The 18,475-nt window shown below is 52.7% G+C and overlaps 1 protein-coding gene across 1 annotated transcript; it reads left to right on the plus strand.

Annotated features, from left to right (window-relative positions):
• Window positions 1–432: 432 nt before the first annotated feature.
• On the plus strand, window positions 433–17,659 carry GPR26 (G protein-coupled receptor 26). The gene is made up of 3 exons (XM_049764508.1): window positions 433–1,145; window positions 6,184–6,297; window positions 16,792–17,659. Exons 1-3 carry the CDS (start codon window positions 478–480, stop codon window positions 17,024–17,026), a joined length of 1,017 nt encoding a protein of 338 aa, XP_049620465.1. The 5' UTR covers window positions 433–477; the 3' UTR covers window positions 17,027–17,659.
• The last annotated feature ends 816 nt before the right edge of the window (window positions 17,660–18,475 follow it).

Consider the following 18,475-nt stretch of genomic DNA (forward strand, 5'->3'; position numbering starts at 1 on the left):
GGGAGAAGAGAGAGGGAGAGGGAGAAGAGGGAGGGAGAGGGAGAGGGAGAAGAGAGAGGGAGAGGCGAGGAGAGCGGAGAGCAGAGCAGAGCGCAGAGGGTTGCGCGGCGGGCGCGGCGTGGCGAGCTCGGAGCGAGCGAGCGGGAGCGCAGTAGGATGGGTTGAGCGCAGGAGGAAACAGCGGCCCGCCAGAGCCAAGGCGGGCACCTCCCGGAGATCCAGGAGATCCAAGAGATCCAGGAGAGATCCGGCATCCCCGCGGTGCGCTCCCAAACCCCGGGCCCCTTGGCCCGGAGGTGGCGCGCGCCTTGGAGCTCTAGGGTGAAAAAGCTTCGCCGCGCGCGCTCCGGCGGCGGCGGCGGCGGCAGCGGGAGGAGCGAGCGCGGGGCTTCGGGGTGGCCGCGCGCCCCCCGGGGAGCCACGGCGATGGAGACCAGGAGCGTCAGGGTGCAGGGGGCCGGGCCCTGAGCGCGCACCATGAACTCGTGGGACGCGGGCTTGGCGGCGCTGCTGGCGAGCACCATGGGGGTCTCGCTGCTGTCCAACACGCTGGTGCTGCTGTGCCTGGTGACCAGCGCGGACATCCGTCGCCAGGCGCCCGCCCTCTTCACCCTCAACCTCACGTGCGGCAACCTGCTGTGCACCGTGGTCAACATGCCCCTGACGCTGGCCGGCGTGGTGGCGCAGCGGCCGCCGGCGGGCGACCGCCTGTGCCGCCTGGCCGCCTTCCTCGACACCTTCCTGGCCACCAACGCCATGCTCAGCATGGCCGCGCTCAGCCTGGACCGCTGGGTGGCCGTGGTCTTCCCGCTCAGCTACCGCGCCAAGATGCGCCTCCGCGACGCGGCCCTGCTGGTGGCCTACACGTGGCTGCACGCGCTGGCCTTCCCCGCCGCCGCGCTGGCCCTGTCCTGGCTCGGCTTCCACCCGCTCTACGCGTCGTGCACGCTGCGCAGCCAGCGGCCCGACGAGCGCCTGCGCTTCGCCGTCTTCACCGCCACCTTCCACGCGCTCAGCTTCCTGCTCTCGCTCGTCGTGCTCTGCTGCACCTACCTCAAGGTGCTCCGGGTGGCCCGTTTCCACTGCAAGCGCATCGAGGTCATCACCATGCAGACACTCGTGCTGCTCGTGGACATTCACCCCAGGTGAGTGACACCCCCCCCAGGGGGTCAGTCTCCCCTGAGTCAAGGGGACCCAGCGCGTGGCTTGAGGCTGGGGCCCACAGCAGGGCCCCACAAATGCCAGGGTGCCCCCCCAGACTTGGGTGCCTGTTTCTCTTGGCACCATGGAAGGTGGTGATGCGTGGGTCCTACTAAAGGAGCTTCTGGACCCCCTTCCCAGTCTTCAGCATCCTCCTCAGAAGTTCTGCCCACTAGAGCCTGCTTCCCTTCTAGTTCTTTCCTTTCACCAGGGCTGCTGGCTCTGTCTCTTGAGCCAGTGATGCGTCCCTGGTTATGGCTTCCTGGTGAGGGGAGGCCTTTGATCTGCTGTGTGGGGCCCCAAGATCCTGCCAAGGAAGAAAGTCATCCCATGGGTGCAGGTTGAGGAGCTGCCCACTCCTGCGAGTTCCCCTTGTCTTCTGTTCTTAGGGAGGGGGCTGTGGAGTGGGGGGCATCCCAGGGGTAGATGCTCCCCCTACCCAGGATGTCTGGGGAGAGAAGGGGAGATTCTTGGCCCAAGTTTAGGGAGTCAGGAAGCTGCCTTCCTGCCTTAGCTACTGTAGCCCCCCCCCATTGTCCATTGAAAATACCCTGCTCAGCATATGGACTTCCCGGTAGGGGAGGGGGGACTTTGTCCCCCTCGTGGTCCCTGTTCTCAGAGCCCTGGTTCCCACATCAACCCACCAGAGTGAGGTTCTCTAACACTGGGTCCCACCCTGGCTCAGACATATTCACTGGTCTGGGGCAGACCTGCCAGGGTCCGGGATTGTGGGTGGACTTTGGATGCTTACCCCCCCCAGACACAGCCTGTTGTTCCTGGGGCTCTGTCCCCACATGGAGGATGCTAGTGTCCTCTGTCCTCACAAATGGGAAGACAAAGCTAGCCCCAGAGAGCTGCTTCCAAGCACCCAAGCCCCAGGATTTCTGTGAAGATCTGTCCAGCTGCTTCCAGGATGTCTTAGTGCTGAGGTCTGGGGAGGGCAGGGAGACCAGTCCTGAATCCATTGAGCCACCAGACTTATTTGCCTGGTCAGCAGGCAGTGAGGCGGTGATCTTTGCTACAAAACCTTGCACTGATCAGCTGCCACTGTGGTACCCCACGGAACGTGATGCCAATGAGCCTTTGTGGGGTTTCCAGGGATATTGGGGAACTCAATTGGAATATCAAGGAATATTGGAGAATTCCATGAGACTCCTAATTCTTCTTGAAGCACATTTCATGCACCTGGGCCTGAAAGGACTCCTTCACTTCAACTACTGCCCCAACTCAGGGAACCTTTGTTCTAAATGAAATCTGGGGCACTGAGAGCCAGCCCCCTCCTATGTGTCCCCTCTGGTGTGTCCCCTCCTTGCAGGGAAGTCAGTTATTGGATCCATAGAGCAGCATAGAATTCACCATAACCCCTTTCAGGGTCACCAAACCCCACCTCCAGCTGGGGGATGGTCTGATTCTGTCCCCAAGGATACTAGAGATGGAACTTGGGGTGATAGGTAGGAGTGAGCACTGACACAGCCACGCTCCTTATTTGTGGGTCCCTACCATCCTCCTCCAGTTTAGCAGCAGAGCAGGATGTCCAACGTCCCCTCCAACTCTCCCATGCAGGCCTGCCTCTGAGGTTTCTGAGTAGGACAGTAGGGTGGAATGATGGAACGTATGAGTATGGCTCATAGATGTCAGAAAATAGGTCCTGTCCTGCCCTGCCCTGCCCTGCCCTGCCACTGAGCACCCGTGTGCCCAGTACTCACCTCTTTACTTACTATGATACCCTGGACTGCCAACCCAACACACAGGGGCAGTGCCTCCCTGCAGAAGAATTTCCCTTGGGAAGATGGGTGCAGGGTCAGGAATACTCCAATCTGGGCACCCAGAGCTTTGCCTATAGTTTCATCACTGGGCAGGAGGCTCTGAGCAGACACTCTCAATCCCTCCAGGTCCAGCCTTTTGGACCTTCTCACCCAGCCCTGGATAGGACAGAAAAGTGAGTGTCTGTCTACATCAGTGTCCTGACCCTAAGCCCTGGGCTTTTCGCCCCCACCCTCCTGCCAGCTCATCTTTCTCTAAAAGCCAGAGGAGAAAAAATCAAATCCTACTTACTGCCGGGCTGACATAGACATCGGGGTAGCTCAGGACAAGGAATCTGAGCTGCGTGTTATTTACCATGACTGCTGCATCTGTGACTTTTTAAAAATGTATTTTGGGTCATACCTAGCAATGCTCAGGGGTCTTTCCTGGCTCTGTGCTCAGGGATCAATCCTGGCAGTAAACAGGGGATCATGTGGGATTTCGGGGATTGAACCTGGGTTGGCTGTGTGCAAGGCAAGTGCCCTCCCTGCTGTGCTATGGCTCCATTCCCTGCATTCAGGATGTGAGATTCCCCCGTACCCTCTGTCCTCAGCACTGCCCCTCACTCCCCAGCTTGAAGGAGGAGGCTAGTTGCCTTCCTGTGATTTTTCTCAGCCTCTGGGGACCCCGACTCAGAATTGCCTGGATCTCACTGTGCTCCTGAACACTGCATGAACCCTTTTGCTCTCTGTCTCCTAGTCTGTAAACTGTGCATCCCACCCTTCCCTCGCCATGCTGTCCATGGAGCTCAATGTGGGAAAACTGTAGTAGCAGTACAGGGTGACCTTCCCAGGGCTGGGCCGGGACTAGGAGTGAGTTGGGGGACAAGAGGAGCAATGCAGTGGCCTAAAGCCTGGAACTGCACTGCCACTATCTCTGTCTGCCTCAGAAACTGGGGTTCTCTGAGTAGAGCAGATGGAGCTGTTTTCTTCTGTAGAATGGTTTGGGGGGGTAGTCGTGTATTTCTCCACAAAGAGAGCTGGACTAGGAGGCAGAAATGGGGGTGCTAGTTCTGCCCGTGCCCCTCTCTCTAAGTAGGCCAATTCCTGACACCTGAGCCTCAGTTTCCCCACATTTCTCTCTCATGCTTCATTTGTGACTCTGAACAGTTTCAGGCCCACATGCTCCTGAGGACTCACTCCAGCCCCAACCTGGCCCAGGGAATGTCACTCTGAGCCCACCCATGCCACACATGATGCTATGAAGACGAGGGGTCTCCTCAGACCTGGCCACAGTGCCTCCTCTCCCTTCTCTGCCCCCCAACACCCTCATGAAAGGTATAGACTAGAGAACTTGGTGGTGGAGAAAGCCCCAAGATTTGGGGGTTCACGATGGGGCAGTTCATTGTTCAGCAAAGGCAGAGTGACATGGAGCTTTTACTAAGTTTCTCCCTGGGGCCAGTATGGTCCTGGTGCTTTTTGGGTCTCTGACTACCTCACCAGTGCTCTGAGATGAGCACCCCCAATGTTCTGACTTACACATGGGCAGTAGAGACACAGCAGGGAGGAAGCCTATCAAAGGTTACATAGAAATAAAACAGGGATCCCCAAGAGTACCCTGGAACTGAGCATTAGGGCCTTGCCACTGCTCCCCTATTAGCCAGAAGCTCCAGGCCAGCAGGCCCTTGCTGGTCTTCTCCAAGAACTTGCTGTTGTTTGGGGCCACACCCCGCAGTGCTCAGGACTAACGCCTGGCTCTGTGTTCAGGGATTTGCTCTTGGCGGAGCTCAGGGAACCCTGTGCAGTGCTGAGAATTAAGCCCAGGTTGGCAGCTCTCAAGGCAAGCACCTCCTCACCATACTAGCCCTGGCCCCACTCATGTATTATTAGCTTAGACAGCACCAAATCTCTAGGTGATTTTTGGTTTGGTGTGGAGGGCCACCACTGCTGGTGCTCAGGGTTACTCCTGGCAGTGCTGGGGGACCATATGGAATGACAGTGATCAAACTGGAACGCCTTCATGCAAGGCAAATGCTCTCCTTGCGGTGCTATCATTTGAGCACTGGCACAAAGGTATTTACTAAGGTCTTGAGACCCTGAGCTCTAAGCAAACAGGCATGTGGTTAGAACAGGCCGTTTTACTTCTCCAACTCCACTGAGTGGTGAAGTAACAGGTGACATCAGTCCCCACCAGCCACTGCCCTGAAGAGGGTAGATCCCTGCACCCCTCCAGACACCCTCCCAGGGTGTTTCAAGCCAGTCCCCAGCCCCAACTGTCCAACTATGAGCAATCAAGTTTGAGCCCTGAAAAGCAAGTTTCTGGGATGGAGGCTAGCAGAGTTGCCATGATGATTCCATAAGTCCCTCTTTACCTCTGAACCCAGCCCAGGATGGTGTTGAGTCCAGACCAGGAGTAATGGGGAAGCAATTGGCACAGTAATGTGTAAGCTAATCCAAACCCTGATTTCCCAGGAAGGTAGAAGTAGGAGGAGAAAGGTGATTGCAGTTCAGCCCCCTAACCCCAATCTAAGGGAGCTGCCCTGGTCCATCAAGGTCTCCTGCAAAATTTCCAGCAAGCCCTAAAGCAGTGTTTTCAAACTATGGCCTGCAGGCCACATATTGTATTTGTTTCTTCACTTCAAAATAAGATATATGCAGTCTGCATAGGAATTTGTTTTTTGTTTTTGTTTTTTCTATATTTGGCCCTCCAAAGGTCTGAGGGACAGTGAACTGGTTCCCTGTTTAAAAAGTTTGGCCAGAGAGATAGCATGGAGGTAGGGCATTTGGTTTGCATGCAGAAGGATGGTGGTTCGAATCCCAGCATCCCATATGGTCCCCCGAGCCTGCCAGGAGCAATTTCTGAGCGTAGAGCCAGGAGTAACCCGTGAGCACTGCCGGGTGTGATCCCCCCCCAAAAAGTTTGAGGACCACTGCTCTAAAGTGCCAACTGTAGTGGGAGGGAAGCCCCTGGCATTCCTTAAACAGGTGACCCCTACACCCAGCCAGCTCTGTCTATGTCCTGGGCAATTCTGTATGCGGTGCTCTTTGGGAAATCATGATTAATCTCACAGGTGAATGGCTACTCTTTGTGATGCTCCAGGCCATGAGACCCCATGTGTTCCAGGAGGGATGTTCTGGAGGCTTTGTGCTGTCACACAGGGGTCCTTGGGTATTCAAGACCTGGCTTCAGGCAGGCATCCCAGTTTCAGGGTCTCCCTAACTTATGTCTCTCTGGCCGCAGCGTGCGTGAGCGCTGCCTGGAGGAGCAGAAGCGGCGGCGGCAACGTGCCACCAAGAAGATCAGCATCTTCATAGGCACCTTTGTGCTCTGCTTTGCACCCTACGTTATCACCAGGTGAGCAGAGGGTGGGTGCAGGGGGTGTGGGAGCAGGGCAGGGCCTGAGGTGGCACCTCTACTGGGGGCTGGGGGAGAGGGATCATGACAGGTGTGGGAGAGCTTTGTCTGTTTTAGCTGCAAGTGTCCAGATTTAACCCAGCTCAGATGCAATCATCACTCACTTGGCTCTCAGTCTCATTGAGGTCTTTCTTGGGGTTCTCCCCAGGGGGTCCCAAAGGCTTAGACAGGGAGGAAGGAAGCATGGGAATGTCTGATCTCCCCCTGTCTGTCTTAACTAAAACCTCCTGCTGGCATACTGGACAGCTGCCAGGAGCTGGGGGCAGCTGTGACCATCCCTGCTTTTCCCTCCCAAACCCTCCGTATTAGCCCTTGGCTCCTGCCACCCACCTGAACCTGTAGGAGGTGCAGCTCTCACTGTATCAGGGCCCCACATCCCAGCCAAACATAAGCCCCTATGGGGCTCAGGGGCCAGATGCCTCCAAAGTCATTCCAAACAGCTGTAGGATTAGGACTTGGGAGAAAAAGGGACTTAGAAAGACTAAGGAGGAGGTAGTTTAAAGGGCTGGAGCACACGGGGAGCCAAGGTTCAATTCCCAGCATCACATGTGCCCCAATACTATGGGCGTGGTTGGCCAAGTGAGGCCCCCAAACCCCAGATAGGGAATTTGATGTTTTCTTTGGATTCAGTAATACACTTCAGCATTGTGTATGTGAGAATAAAGCAAGAGCTAGAGAGAGAGAATACTCAGATGAGGTATATATGAGTGCATGTGGTGTGTGTGTGAGTGTGTAATGTGTGTGGGACAGGTACATGTCTATGTGTGACTTTGTGCTACCATGCATGTGTGGGTTGTGGGTGTGCGTGTATGACCTATGTTTGGATTGTGACTATGTGGTTTGTGTATCTATTTAATATGTGTGGTGTTTATGAGAAAGTGGGTGCATGTGAGTGAATCAGTATTGTGTACTGTGTGTACATGTGTGTGTATGTGGTGAGGTATGTGTTAGCATGAGGTACATGTGTATGTTGTATGTGAGTGGTAGGTACTTGTCTGGGTGAGTGCCTTGGGAACAGCACACATACGTCCACACCTGTGTGTATGTGATAGATGTGTAGACGTGTGAATGTGTGAGACCATGTATCATAGGTAAACAATATCTGATGTGTATACATATGGCATATATGTGTGTAAGACTGTGAGCAAGAGTGAGAGTGAGGAGGCTTTGGAGAACCCCAACTCACCATTTATCAAGCATGGAGGTAGGTGTTTGCCTTGCATGCAGATTGTTGTGCTTAGAGCAGGCACTGGGTTCTGTGGGGCTAGGTCACACCATGGTCCATGCTCTTCCCCAATGCTCCAGACTGGGACTGAATTTCCCCCTATCACAATTGGCTCCAGAAGCACCCCCACATACACACATGTCTTAAAACTCCCTAGGGACCAAAGCAATAGTACAGTGCACAGAGCTCTTTCTTTGCATGAGAATGACATGGGTTTAATCCCTGATGCCTCTATATATTTCTCTGAGCCCACCAGGAATGATCTCTGAGCACAGAGCCAGGAGTCAGCCTGAAACACCAAAACACCAATGGGTGTGGCCCAGAACCCTAAACCAAACCATACAACCATTTTTAGCCCCCTAAAACTATGCTTTCAGGCCTAGGTGTCCACCAGCTAAGCTAGGTGTTTCTGCAGTCCTTCCCGGACACCCCACTGCCTCTGGGAGATGAGGCCTAGGGACTATTTTTCTGCCCCAAGTGGGCACAGCAGGGCCACCATTTTTCCTTCTAGAATTTTCCATAAGCTCTCTCATCACTTGGGATACTCTTGGGCATTCTTTATAGGGCACTGTCCCTATCATAGTCATAGCCCCCTCCCCTGCCCACTGCTGTACCATATGCCTCAGTGCATGGTCACTCAAGTCTAGCCCAGCTCTGGGTCCCTGCTCCTGTCAGGTTCTTTAACAGTCTCAGATCCATATACAGAATCTGGTGACCCTCGGGTGGCATCCTGCTTCTCCTGGCACCACCATGTGAGGCCTGAAGAAGAGAGCCAGAAGGAAGAACATGCTGGGTCGGGGACTGCTTGAACTGCCCCACCCCCCCACAGACCCCACACACCAGGGCCCGTAGGCTGCTGAGAAAAACTTAAACCCTCCAAGGAGATCGGTAATGTGCTCCGACTCGGGGGACTATTGCATTTTCCTCTGGTTTAATCTCATTTTCAAGCCACACCGTCTCTTTTTCCCTCCCTGAGAGCTCCTTTCCCTCTAATGGAGCCCTGAAAATAATGTTTCTGTCAAATTGATACTGAACTCACCTCGCCTTGTGTCCATTCCAAATGGATTGGATGCATTTGGGGGTTTCTGAAACATTCAGAGAACAGTTGCTCATCTTTCGTGGAAGAGTGGCAGCTCGCTCCAGAGAAAGGCTGCTTGCAGGAAGCATGATAAACACACATTAAGATTCTGGTGGGCCCACCACCTGACTTCCAAACCCCGTATGGCCTGGAGCCCTGTCTTGGGAGGCGATCTCGTGTTCATCTTCTGTCTCACATATTTCTTCTATGGGACCACACATGGCAATGCTTAGGGCTGATTCCTGGCTCTGTATTCAGAGCTCACTTCTAAAGGGGCCTCCACAGAGGCCCTCCATGAAGGAGTTCTCTGGGGACCAAACCTAGGTTAGCTGTGTGCAAGGCAAGCATCCTCCTAGCTGCACTTGTGCTCCAGCCCTGTGACAAACATTCCTGTACCTTCTTTGTAGAGCTGAGAGACTTCAATGGACCCCAGGGCTACCTTTTAGGAGACCTCTCGGCAGGGGTCAGTGACCCTGGAGTAACCCTATCTCCCAGATGGAGCAACAGGTCATGCGATGGACAGGGAAGGAGTAAGGCAGCTGAGACAGGATGCCCCAGAGCCCAGACTCACAAGGTGGACCACCACAACCCTTTCTCAGAAAACAGAAGCTACTTTGAAAGGCAGGAAGTGAATCCTCCTGGGAAAAACAGTGCTTTAGGTTGGAGGTTCTAAGGGGAAGGGAAGGGAGAATCCCTTAGAGCGCCTCACTCAGAGAAGCTAAGCTGGTTGTAGCTGACATGTCAGCTGGCACCATGCTGGGCCCAGCAGAGTACTCCTGAGAGAGGACCAGGGGATCTGGGAGTCCTCCTAGGGAGGAGTATGCAGCCCTTTCCTCCCACGCTGGTGCCACAGATCAAACCTCAATTGCACTCCTGGACCAGATCAGCTAGTCTCAAGTGCAGAGCCTAGTGTCCACAGCTTGCACACACACACCCAGCGATCCTAATAGCCGGGGAGACTGAACCATAACATAGGCGCATTTGCTGAGAGCAAAACTGAGGGCTGGGGTAGAGGGACAGATGAGTCACTTCCCTGAGCTGTGCAGTGAGTGGGTAGTGGAGTCAGCCAGCCTCAGCAAGCTTCCAGCCAGGTCTTGAGGCTCCGGAAAAGACCCGCTGAGTCCTGCAGTCCCCTTGCCCCAATTCCCTGTTTTTATGTCTCTGATGTAGAGATGCCTGAATACAAATAATCTGCCTGGTTTCTGTTTCCTGGACCCTTTTATCCACCAGGAGAGATAACTAAGGACTGTCAAGAATTGTGTTGTGTTACACAGAGAAACATAGCAATGATGGATCTATGGATACCTGGGTGGATGGATGAATGGATGAATGGATGATTTAGTGCAGGGGTGACGAACACAAGGCTCTCGAGCCACATGCAGCTCGTGGCCAAAATGAATGAGGCTCTTTGCCTCTTATGTGTTTAATATATTATTGTTAAAATTATATGCTTTTGTGTGAGTGTTCGTTTTGGCAGGTCACTGCATGGTGTACTTCTCTGACTCTCAGAGTTTAAAATTTTGGCTCTTTGTGTTGAACTTGTTCGCCACCCCTGATTTAGTGGATGGATACATGAGTGGTTGAGTGGATGGATGAATGGGTGGGTGGTGGGTGGGTAGATGGGTAGATGGATTGATGGTGGATAGATGGATATTGGATGGATGAATGGATGGGTGGATGAATGGATGGTAGGTAGATGGATAGAAGGATTTATGGTGGGGAGATAGGTCAATGGGAGGTGAATGGATGGATGGATGTGGATAGATGATTGGATGGATGGATGGATGGATGGATAGTGGATAGATGAGTAGACAGGTAAATGGTGGGTAGATAGGTGGATGGATGTATGGTTGATGAATGGATGCTGGGTGAATGAATGAATGAAAACATGGATAGACTCAAAGAAGATAAATTAGTTCACACTTGATTATAGAGACAGAAGTACCACAATCTGCCATTCATAAGTTGAAACCCAAGAAAGTCATGAACATAAACCTAGTCTGAGTGCAGAAGTCAGGATGGAATGTCCCTGCCCAAGAGTGAAGCAGGAAACAGGATAAATTCTTCCTTTCTCTGCCTCTGGCTATACCATACCCTCAGTAGGTTGGAGGGTGCCAACACCCCCAAATCAGGAAGAATCATCTGCTTATGAGGTCCAAGTACTCAATGCAGACCCCACTAGGAAATGTCTGCAGACAGTCCTGGCAAGTTAGCTGGAAGCTGACCATCCCACCTGGGTGTCAAGCAGGTGCCTGCAGAGAGCCAGAGGAATCATGCCAGGGCTGCCAGGTCTAGTGTGGGCCCTATGTAGGCTGAGACTGGTGTCAGAGAATACACCGGAGATTGGTCCTGCCAGTATCGACATGTGTCCTACTCCAGTGTGTGAGAAATGGAGTACATGGGGAACCAAATATGAGACCTGAGTAAGCTTGTGCAAGATGAGAAGCAGGTTCTTGGGTGACTTTAGTTTGTTCTATGACTCACAGCATCCCCAAGAGGTGAGCTGGCAAGCAAAGTGAGCTGCATTTTGAAACAGGAAAACTGAGACTTGAAAAGTCGAACAAGGTTGCCTAGCTGGCAGGGGGAAAGAATTCGGACAGGTGCCAGGGGGTGACCATCAAGCAGTCCAAGACCTTTACCCCTCATTCTTGGCCTTTTCCTTTCCACCAAACAGCAGGAAAGCCACAAAGGTACCCACAGACCTGGCTATTGGGGTGGTGAAGAAACTTATCATCTTTGGCTCCTGAACTGAAACTGACTTTCCCTGTGAATCACCCTCACTCCCTCCCCAGGCTGCACATAGCCCCCCTCCGCCGACATGCACAGCTGCAAGAGTTGGAAAACTGAGGCAGAGGCAAGCACTGGACCCAGCAGGACAGAAAGAGCATCTGCCACTTCCCTATGCAGGAAGATCTCCTCCTCTCCCATCCTCCCACAGGGTGCAGAGAGGGACCCCATGCCCAGCCCACACAGAAGTGAGCACAGAGGCTCTCAGGCTGACAGCACACTAGGGTGTCACTGACACCCCTCATTGAGTCGTCAGCGCTGACACTGCTGTCTAACTGCCATTCCAGAGGTGGGTGAGGGAGTAGAGAGAGAGGGAGCAGGATGTGGGAAAGCTTCAGGGAACACAGGCATGGGGGTGGGGCACCAAGGAATAGGGAGCTATGCCACTGAGGCTGAAGATCTGGCTGGAGGGTCCCCAGGGGCTTCTCATCCCGCCCAATTTGCCCCCCATGTCTCAGCGACTGCCTCAGAACAGCATCATCATCATGGGAATATTCCCATGGATCTTTGAGAAACCTTTCCTGGAGCTCTTAGCCTCCTGGCAGTGCCCCTGTACACCTGAGGTACAACCCCCTCAGGCTGCTCCTATTTCTGCTCTTCTGCAGGGGCTGTGCAGACCCTACCTCTGACCGGTGATCTAAAGCCTGTTGTCCCATCCTGGTGCTAACTTAGTCTGGGAGTTATCTCCCAGGTGGGGGCTCCTTGTCCTACACACACACCTCTTGGCCTAAACCCTAGAAGAGTGCCCAGATCTGGTGGAAGCCCTGTGTCCCAGATGCTCTGGGCCCATAATCACAGTTTTCTTTCACCTGCTTTGGGAGCAGAGCTTGGCAAGGGGCATTCCACTGTGCCCATCAGAGCTGCTCTGAATGGTGCTCTGGAACCCTCAATCTTTCTTTTTCAGTTGGAGCTAGGGACATATATCCAGAGGTGCTCAGGAGCTGGGTTGTTTTTTTTTTTGTTTTTTGTTGTTGTTTTTTTTTTTGGTGGAGGGACCACAGAGTGCCTGGAAAGGAAAGAGGAAAAGACAAATCACTCTGATTTGTCCTGACATCTTTCTGGCTTCAATTTCTACTGTCTCCCTGACCCAGGGCACTGTCCAGGCTGGCCCTGGTAGCTTGGGCCCACACAGGGACTCTTTCCTGAGCCCTGAAGTAGGATTTGATGAGTAGGATTCTCATCCTGGAAGCGCTAATTAAATCGTTTCTGAATTAGAACTTGCACTTCTAGCTGCCTTTGTAAGGCTATTAGCTCAGCAGCCAGGCTCAGTGCTTATGGATAATTACGGCTGTCCCACCCTCTGGCAGGGCTTTGAGACACAGTGGATATGACAGCATCTTTAGAGGTGGGGAAACGGCAGAGATTTAATGAGCAGATAATCTGCCACATTAATATTCTATTTGCAGGGCATCTTTTCATTCTAGCAAGCTGGAGAGTTTAAGAGTCAGTTATTACTTTCAGGTCTTCAAATATGCAGGCCATGTTCTGCCCCAAAGTCCTGGGGAAGAGTGTGTGTGAGAGAAAGATAGACACAGACCAATGGAGAGACACAGAGAGACTGAGGCTGAGACAGAGAGGAGAAAAGGGGTGAGATTATGACAGGGTGGTGAGATTGGAAAGGGTGGATGCCCCATCATTTGGCTTGAAGTGTCAGAACTGCAGCTGATTCCCAGCTGAGGAAAGGGAGGGGGCGCAGAGGAGCATGGAAGGGGGGTGCATGTGGTTGTTGTGTCGTGGCCTAGGGTTCGAGCCTGGTTCTTCCACATGCAGAGAATGTGACCTGAATCTGTCCAACATCAGCTACTTGAACCGAGTCTGTGAAGGGATTGTCAAGGCCCTAAATTGTGGGGACGCATGGATGCCAGCCCAGCTGCTGCACTTGCAGACCAGTCCTCATCCCCAACTAAGTGCCCTTGGGTAATTTGGGGGTGGGGAGGTGCTTCTAGGGTTTGTGAGACCTAAGTGTAGGAGAAAGTGTGTGTGTGACCATGAACACGTGTTCATGTGTGTATGTGTGAGAACGTATTGAGGGTATTTGTGTGTGAGTGCGAGTATATATAAATGTGTGTATATGAGAGTATGAACATGCGATGTGTGAGAGTTTATCTGTGTGTATGTGTGAAAGTGTGTCTGTGTATAGGTGAGAATGTGTATAGGTGTGATTAGGTGGGGGGATGAATTTGTGTTTATGTATGTGCATGAAGGTAACTGTGTAAGTGTGAGTGACTGTGTTTGTGTTTATCCATATGTTTCATATGTGAATGTGTGAGAGTCTCTGTGAATGTGTGTGTCTATATGTGTGTATGAGTATGGATATACATATATTCTGTATGTGTGTGTCTATAAGTTTGTCTTTGTCTTACTGTGTCTATGAGTGTATCTATGTGTGTTTGTGTGTCTGTATGAGCGTGGACTTCTCCTGTAGAATCAGGGGCCCCCTCACCCCACCAGAGCTTATCTTCATCTCCATCTGCAGTGACCCACTTCCCTAGCCCTGCGTTTCTGGGCAGCTGAGCTTCAGCAGGTGTTGGGTGCGGTGAGGGCAGATGCAGTTCAACACTAGCTGAGGCTGTGGCAAAGAGGCAAAGCCCCATTTTATTAACCTCCGGCCCTTTTCACCCCAAATCCTGGACTTTTGGACCCAACTAGGGGCAGGAGAAGGGGCTTCAGCCTCTGCCTCCCCCCCATCCAATACCATGAGGACAAAGCCGGGGATCACCAGTGCAGTCCCAGACCTGCAGGGCTGGAAGTCCAGATCTGGGGTTCACAGAACCTGTGGTGCATGGGAACCTTTGTCCCTTCCCCATGCCTGACAGGAATCCATACTTGGATCATGGGAGTTGGAATGGGCAGTTTCCTCACTGGAGGTGCTCAGAACGGGCAGGAAATGGGTCAATTGCCCCATCTGAGTATTGACTGCAGCTTAGCCAGGTACCCCTGGCATGACTCTGTCACTGCTGACCTATGCACCTTTTTGCTCCAGAACTGACAAAATCTGCCAGCATCTGTTGGGTAGGCAAGGGTGCAGAGCACACCCTCTGGGTGGCACAAGACAACCACGATAGAAAGAGGTACTAAGGAATTTCCAGGACTTGTCTCAGATGCATTACTGGAGCCTCAGCTCGCCCAGGCTCTCACCTCTCTTTTTGTCTGTAACATGGAGTGGTGCTCTTCAGTGCCTGGGACAATGTTCTGCTTCCAGACAGTTTCTCTCAGGTATTTGAGCAGCTGGAAATGGCCCTTGGAGCCAGGCGTGGTTCTACTTTACACCCAGTCTTCGAGAATCCAGAAATTACCCGAGTGGGGAAATTGCAAAACATTTTATTCTTGGAAGGCTATATACACAATGAACAGTCATTCTGATTTTGCTGGATGGTTTGAGAAGACGTGGTTCCTGGAAGGCATCCCCTGGGAAGTGCCAGAAACTATGAACCCTAGCAGGAACGTATAGAAATCCAGGCATTTCTGAAAATCTGTGGTCATGGCATCCTTGGGCATGCTGGCTTGTAGCTTTGTTGTTGTCAAAATTGGGTGTCAGCTCTAGCTTGGGGTATCTGTCTCCATCAGTATAGAGCCTCCCCTAACAGATTTCTTTTTATTTTTGGTTTTTGGACACACCAAGTGGCTCTTAAGTTTACTCCTGACTGACTCTGTGCTCAGAAATCACCCCTGGCAGGCTCAGAGGACTCTATGGAATGCCAGGGTTCTAACCTGGGTTGACCTGGCATAAGGCAAAAGCCCTCCTGCTGTGCTATATCACTCTTGCTCACTAACAGATTTCCTAACACTGGGACTTTCCCAAGTGGTCACGGCACCCTTGTCCCTCTCAACTCCTAAGGGTGCAAGCAGAAAGGGGATCACACACTTGGAAGGAGCCAGAACTAGGGCAACAGGGCAGCTGCAAGAAATGGCAGTGGATGAGCAAGAGTTCAAAACAGAAGAGTAGCCTGGGGTCCCTCCAGCTGCCTCCCCTGCCAGGACTGAAGGTCCGCCCCTCAGAGGAAGCAGGAAATGAACGGGCGTTAGCCAAGGTGCTGATGCCCCAGCCTGGGTTTCTAGCTGCTGAGTTGCACAATCCTCTCCCTCCTGCAGAGGAACCCGGGTTCTGGCTCCAGGCTGCACAGGGAAGGGGGGGGGGGGCTCCCCACCTGCTCGCTGTGTGACTTCGGGCAGCTGCTGTCCCTCTCTCTCATTGGGCAGAAGGTTGGAGGGTGGATTCTGCTTTGTATGCGCCCTCCCCATTCTGTGAGTCTCGTCTCTCAGGTTACTGTGTATCACATCTGGAGAGGTTCACAGCCAGACGTTTGAGAGAAGAGCGAGAAAGGCCTGCTTGGTGGAGATTCCACACATGGGGGGGGACCCAAACACCTGGCGTTCAGTACTAGCTCCCTGAAAGTCCAGGAGGATGTGAGAAATGCTTCCCCTTGGCATATACTTCTTATGCCCATTACTGCCAATGAAGGTGACTTATGGCACTCAAAATAAGTTACAGGGGCCCCAAAAAATTAATGGAGGAGGCTCTCCTAGTCAGAACCAGTAAATTATTCCAGCGGCAAGACATCCTGTGAGCCTTGCAGATGCCGGAGGGATAGTACAGTGAATAAAGTGCTTGCCTTGCATGCAACCAACCCCAGTTCAATCTCAGCACTACTAGATAATCTCTAGAGAATCACTAGGCATGACCCCTGAGTGCAGAGCCAGGAGTCAGTCAGTGACACAGCTGGGGGATAACCCCCAAACAAAACAAAAACAGAATGTTTACAGATCTGCAGGCAGCTTGCAGCCTGCTTTCCCGCTGCCCTGCCAAAAGCAGGGCTAGGACTGGAGCAACAGGCCGGACTCTTCCAGTTACAGAGATTGGAGAAATGATCTGATCTAACACCCTATGCTCTAGCCACACTCAAGGGAGGGTAGTTCTTTGCCACTCTGGCTCTTTCCCTGATTTGCTCAGCAAAACAGTGGCTTCTTATGGCATGTCCTGGAGACATGTGAGGTTACATGGCAGACCTAGGACAGGTCCCTCCTATGCCAGGTCCACTGACTATGGCACCTTTTGAATGTCATCCTTCTGACACTTTCAATGACTTAACCCTGCCTGTCCCCATATGACAAACGGAGTCCCTTTTCCCCCCAGGTCTAAACTTAGCTGAGTAAAGCTCTTAGTGCCGCACCTCTGAGAAACCAGATCTCTGGTGAGGGCAGCTGATGGGGTTGGTTGTCATGGTTACAAGAGGCAGCCCAGGGAAATGCAAGCTTGTCTGGAAAGTGAAGGATGCTGAGAGATAGGGACCTGGGGAGGGTGGTGCTCCCAGTAACTCAGTCCCTGCCTCTCCTCATCTTGCAGGCTGGTGGAGCTCTCGGCCTCAGTGCCCATTGGCCCTCACTGGGGGGTCCTGTCCAAGTGCTTGGCCTATAGCAAAGCCGCCTCTGACCCCTTCGTCTACTCCTTGCTGCGGCATCAGTACCGAAAGAGCTGCCGGGAAATTCTCAACCGTATCCTGCACCGGCGGTCACTACGTTCCTCGGGCTTCAGGGCCGCTGCCTCTCACAGCCAGAGCATCCTACCAGGGTCAGAGTGAGTGTCCAGGACTGCTGGTGGGAGGAACACAGGGAACTGGCCACCAGCTAAACAGCCAGAGCCCCCAATTGTCAGTTTGTGGGGACCCTTTAGCCCACTTCCTGTTTCTACAGCATCCATGGTGGACTGTCCCTGGGGCTACCAAAGACTACTTTGAGCTCTCGGACTTACCAGAGGCCCAGAGACAATCTGTGTCCTGATGACAGTGCACAGGGATCATGGCAGGGGTGCTTCAGTACTACTGTTGATGCCCCTCTGGACATGGGGCTACAGGTGGAACCACTGGTCCTTGAGACATTAGTCAGCAGCAATGGAAGAAATTGGCGTGTAGCCCTGTCCAACCGGACCCCTTCTCCCCAAATACTCTCCAGCTGGTATGGAGCCACTGCACTCTGCTGTCCTCTGGGTCTTTATGTTCCTGAATCAGGGAGTGACCAGTGGCTGCCGACCCATTGTCTTAGAAATGGTTTTATTTTGGGTCAGAGCAATAGCACAGCTACTAGGGTGCTTGTCTTGCACACGGCCAGCCTGGGTTTGATCCCAAGGTCTCCCAAGTGATTCCTGAGTGCAGAGCCAGAAGTAATCTCTAAGCATTACCTAAGTATCATCGTGCACGGCCCAAAATCTAAAAAAAAGAAAAGGAAAGAAAAAGAAAAAGAAATGGTTTTATTGGATTCTATTTTCATTCCTCTATCCCCAGCCCCAAACCTCAAAGTGATGTTCTTTCTTGTGTGTAGACAATCTCAATGGAAACTGGAGCACTGGGCAGGGAGTCCATGTTTTCATGTTTGTGAGTAGAAGGTTCAGCCCCAAATCTCTGTCTTCCTGCTCACAGCTGGCTGGTCTCCCACACCCCATTAGGGAGCCAGGGCTCCTTCAGGAAGGGACTTGGTCATAGGTCCATGAGCTGGACAGACAGTTTGTGGTCTCATCTGGATTTTGAAGTCGGCAGCCATTCTTCCCTGCCATCTTCCCATCTCCAAATCTCTGTCAGAGAACAGAGACTTCCAAGGGCAGTGAACAGACCTGTGCCATCTTGGGGTTCTGGGTCTTCTGGGAGGACCCAACTCTCATGCCCAGGCCCATCCATCATAGTCACACCTAACTGATGAAGCCCAAGGCTGAGCACACCAGGCCTTCGAGAGGACATGCAAAGTTTCAGAGCAGGCATCTAAAGGAAGCATCCAGAAAGCCACAGAGAACAGATGCACAGGTTTATCCTGATCTCCCAGCTCTGACTTGCTCAGGTGAGGAAAGAGAGGAGGCCCAGCCACAGAAGAACCCCCTATAGGAGCGTTTGGGTGTGTCCTCTGCTGAGGTGCCCTGGGGAGGAGAGGAAGCATATCTCTCTTCCTTCCCCTTACTCCTCACTTCCAACACACTCATCCAGGCCTTATCAGCCTCAGTTATAGGTTTCCATAGAAACCAGAGCTGAGAGATGTAACTTCTG

Source organism: Suncus etruscus, chromosome 17, assembly GCF_024139225.1.
Source record: "Suncus etruscus isolate mSunEtr1 chromosome 17, mSunEtr1.pri.cur, whole genome shotgun sequence".
NCBI classification, from domain to species: Eukaryota; Metazoa; Chordata; class Mammalia; order Eulipotyphla; family Soricidae; genus Suncus; species Suncus etruscus.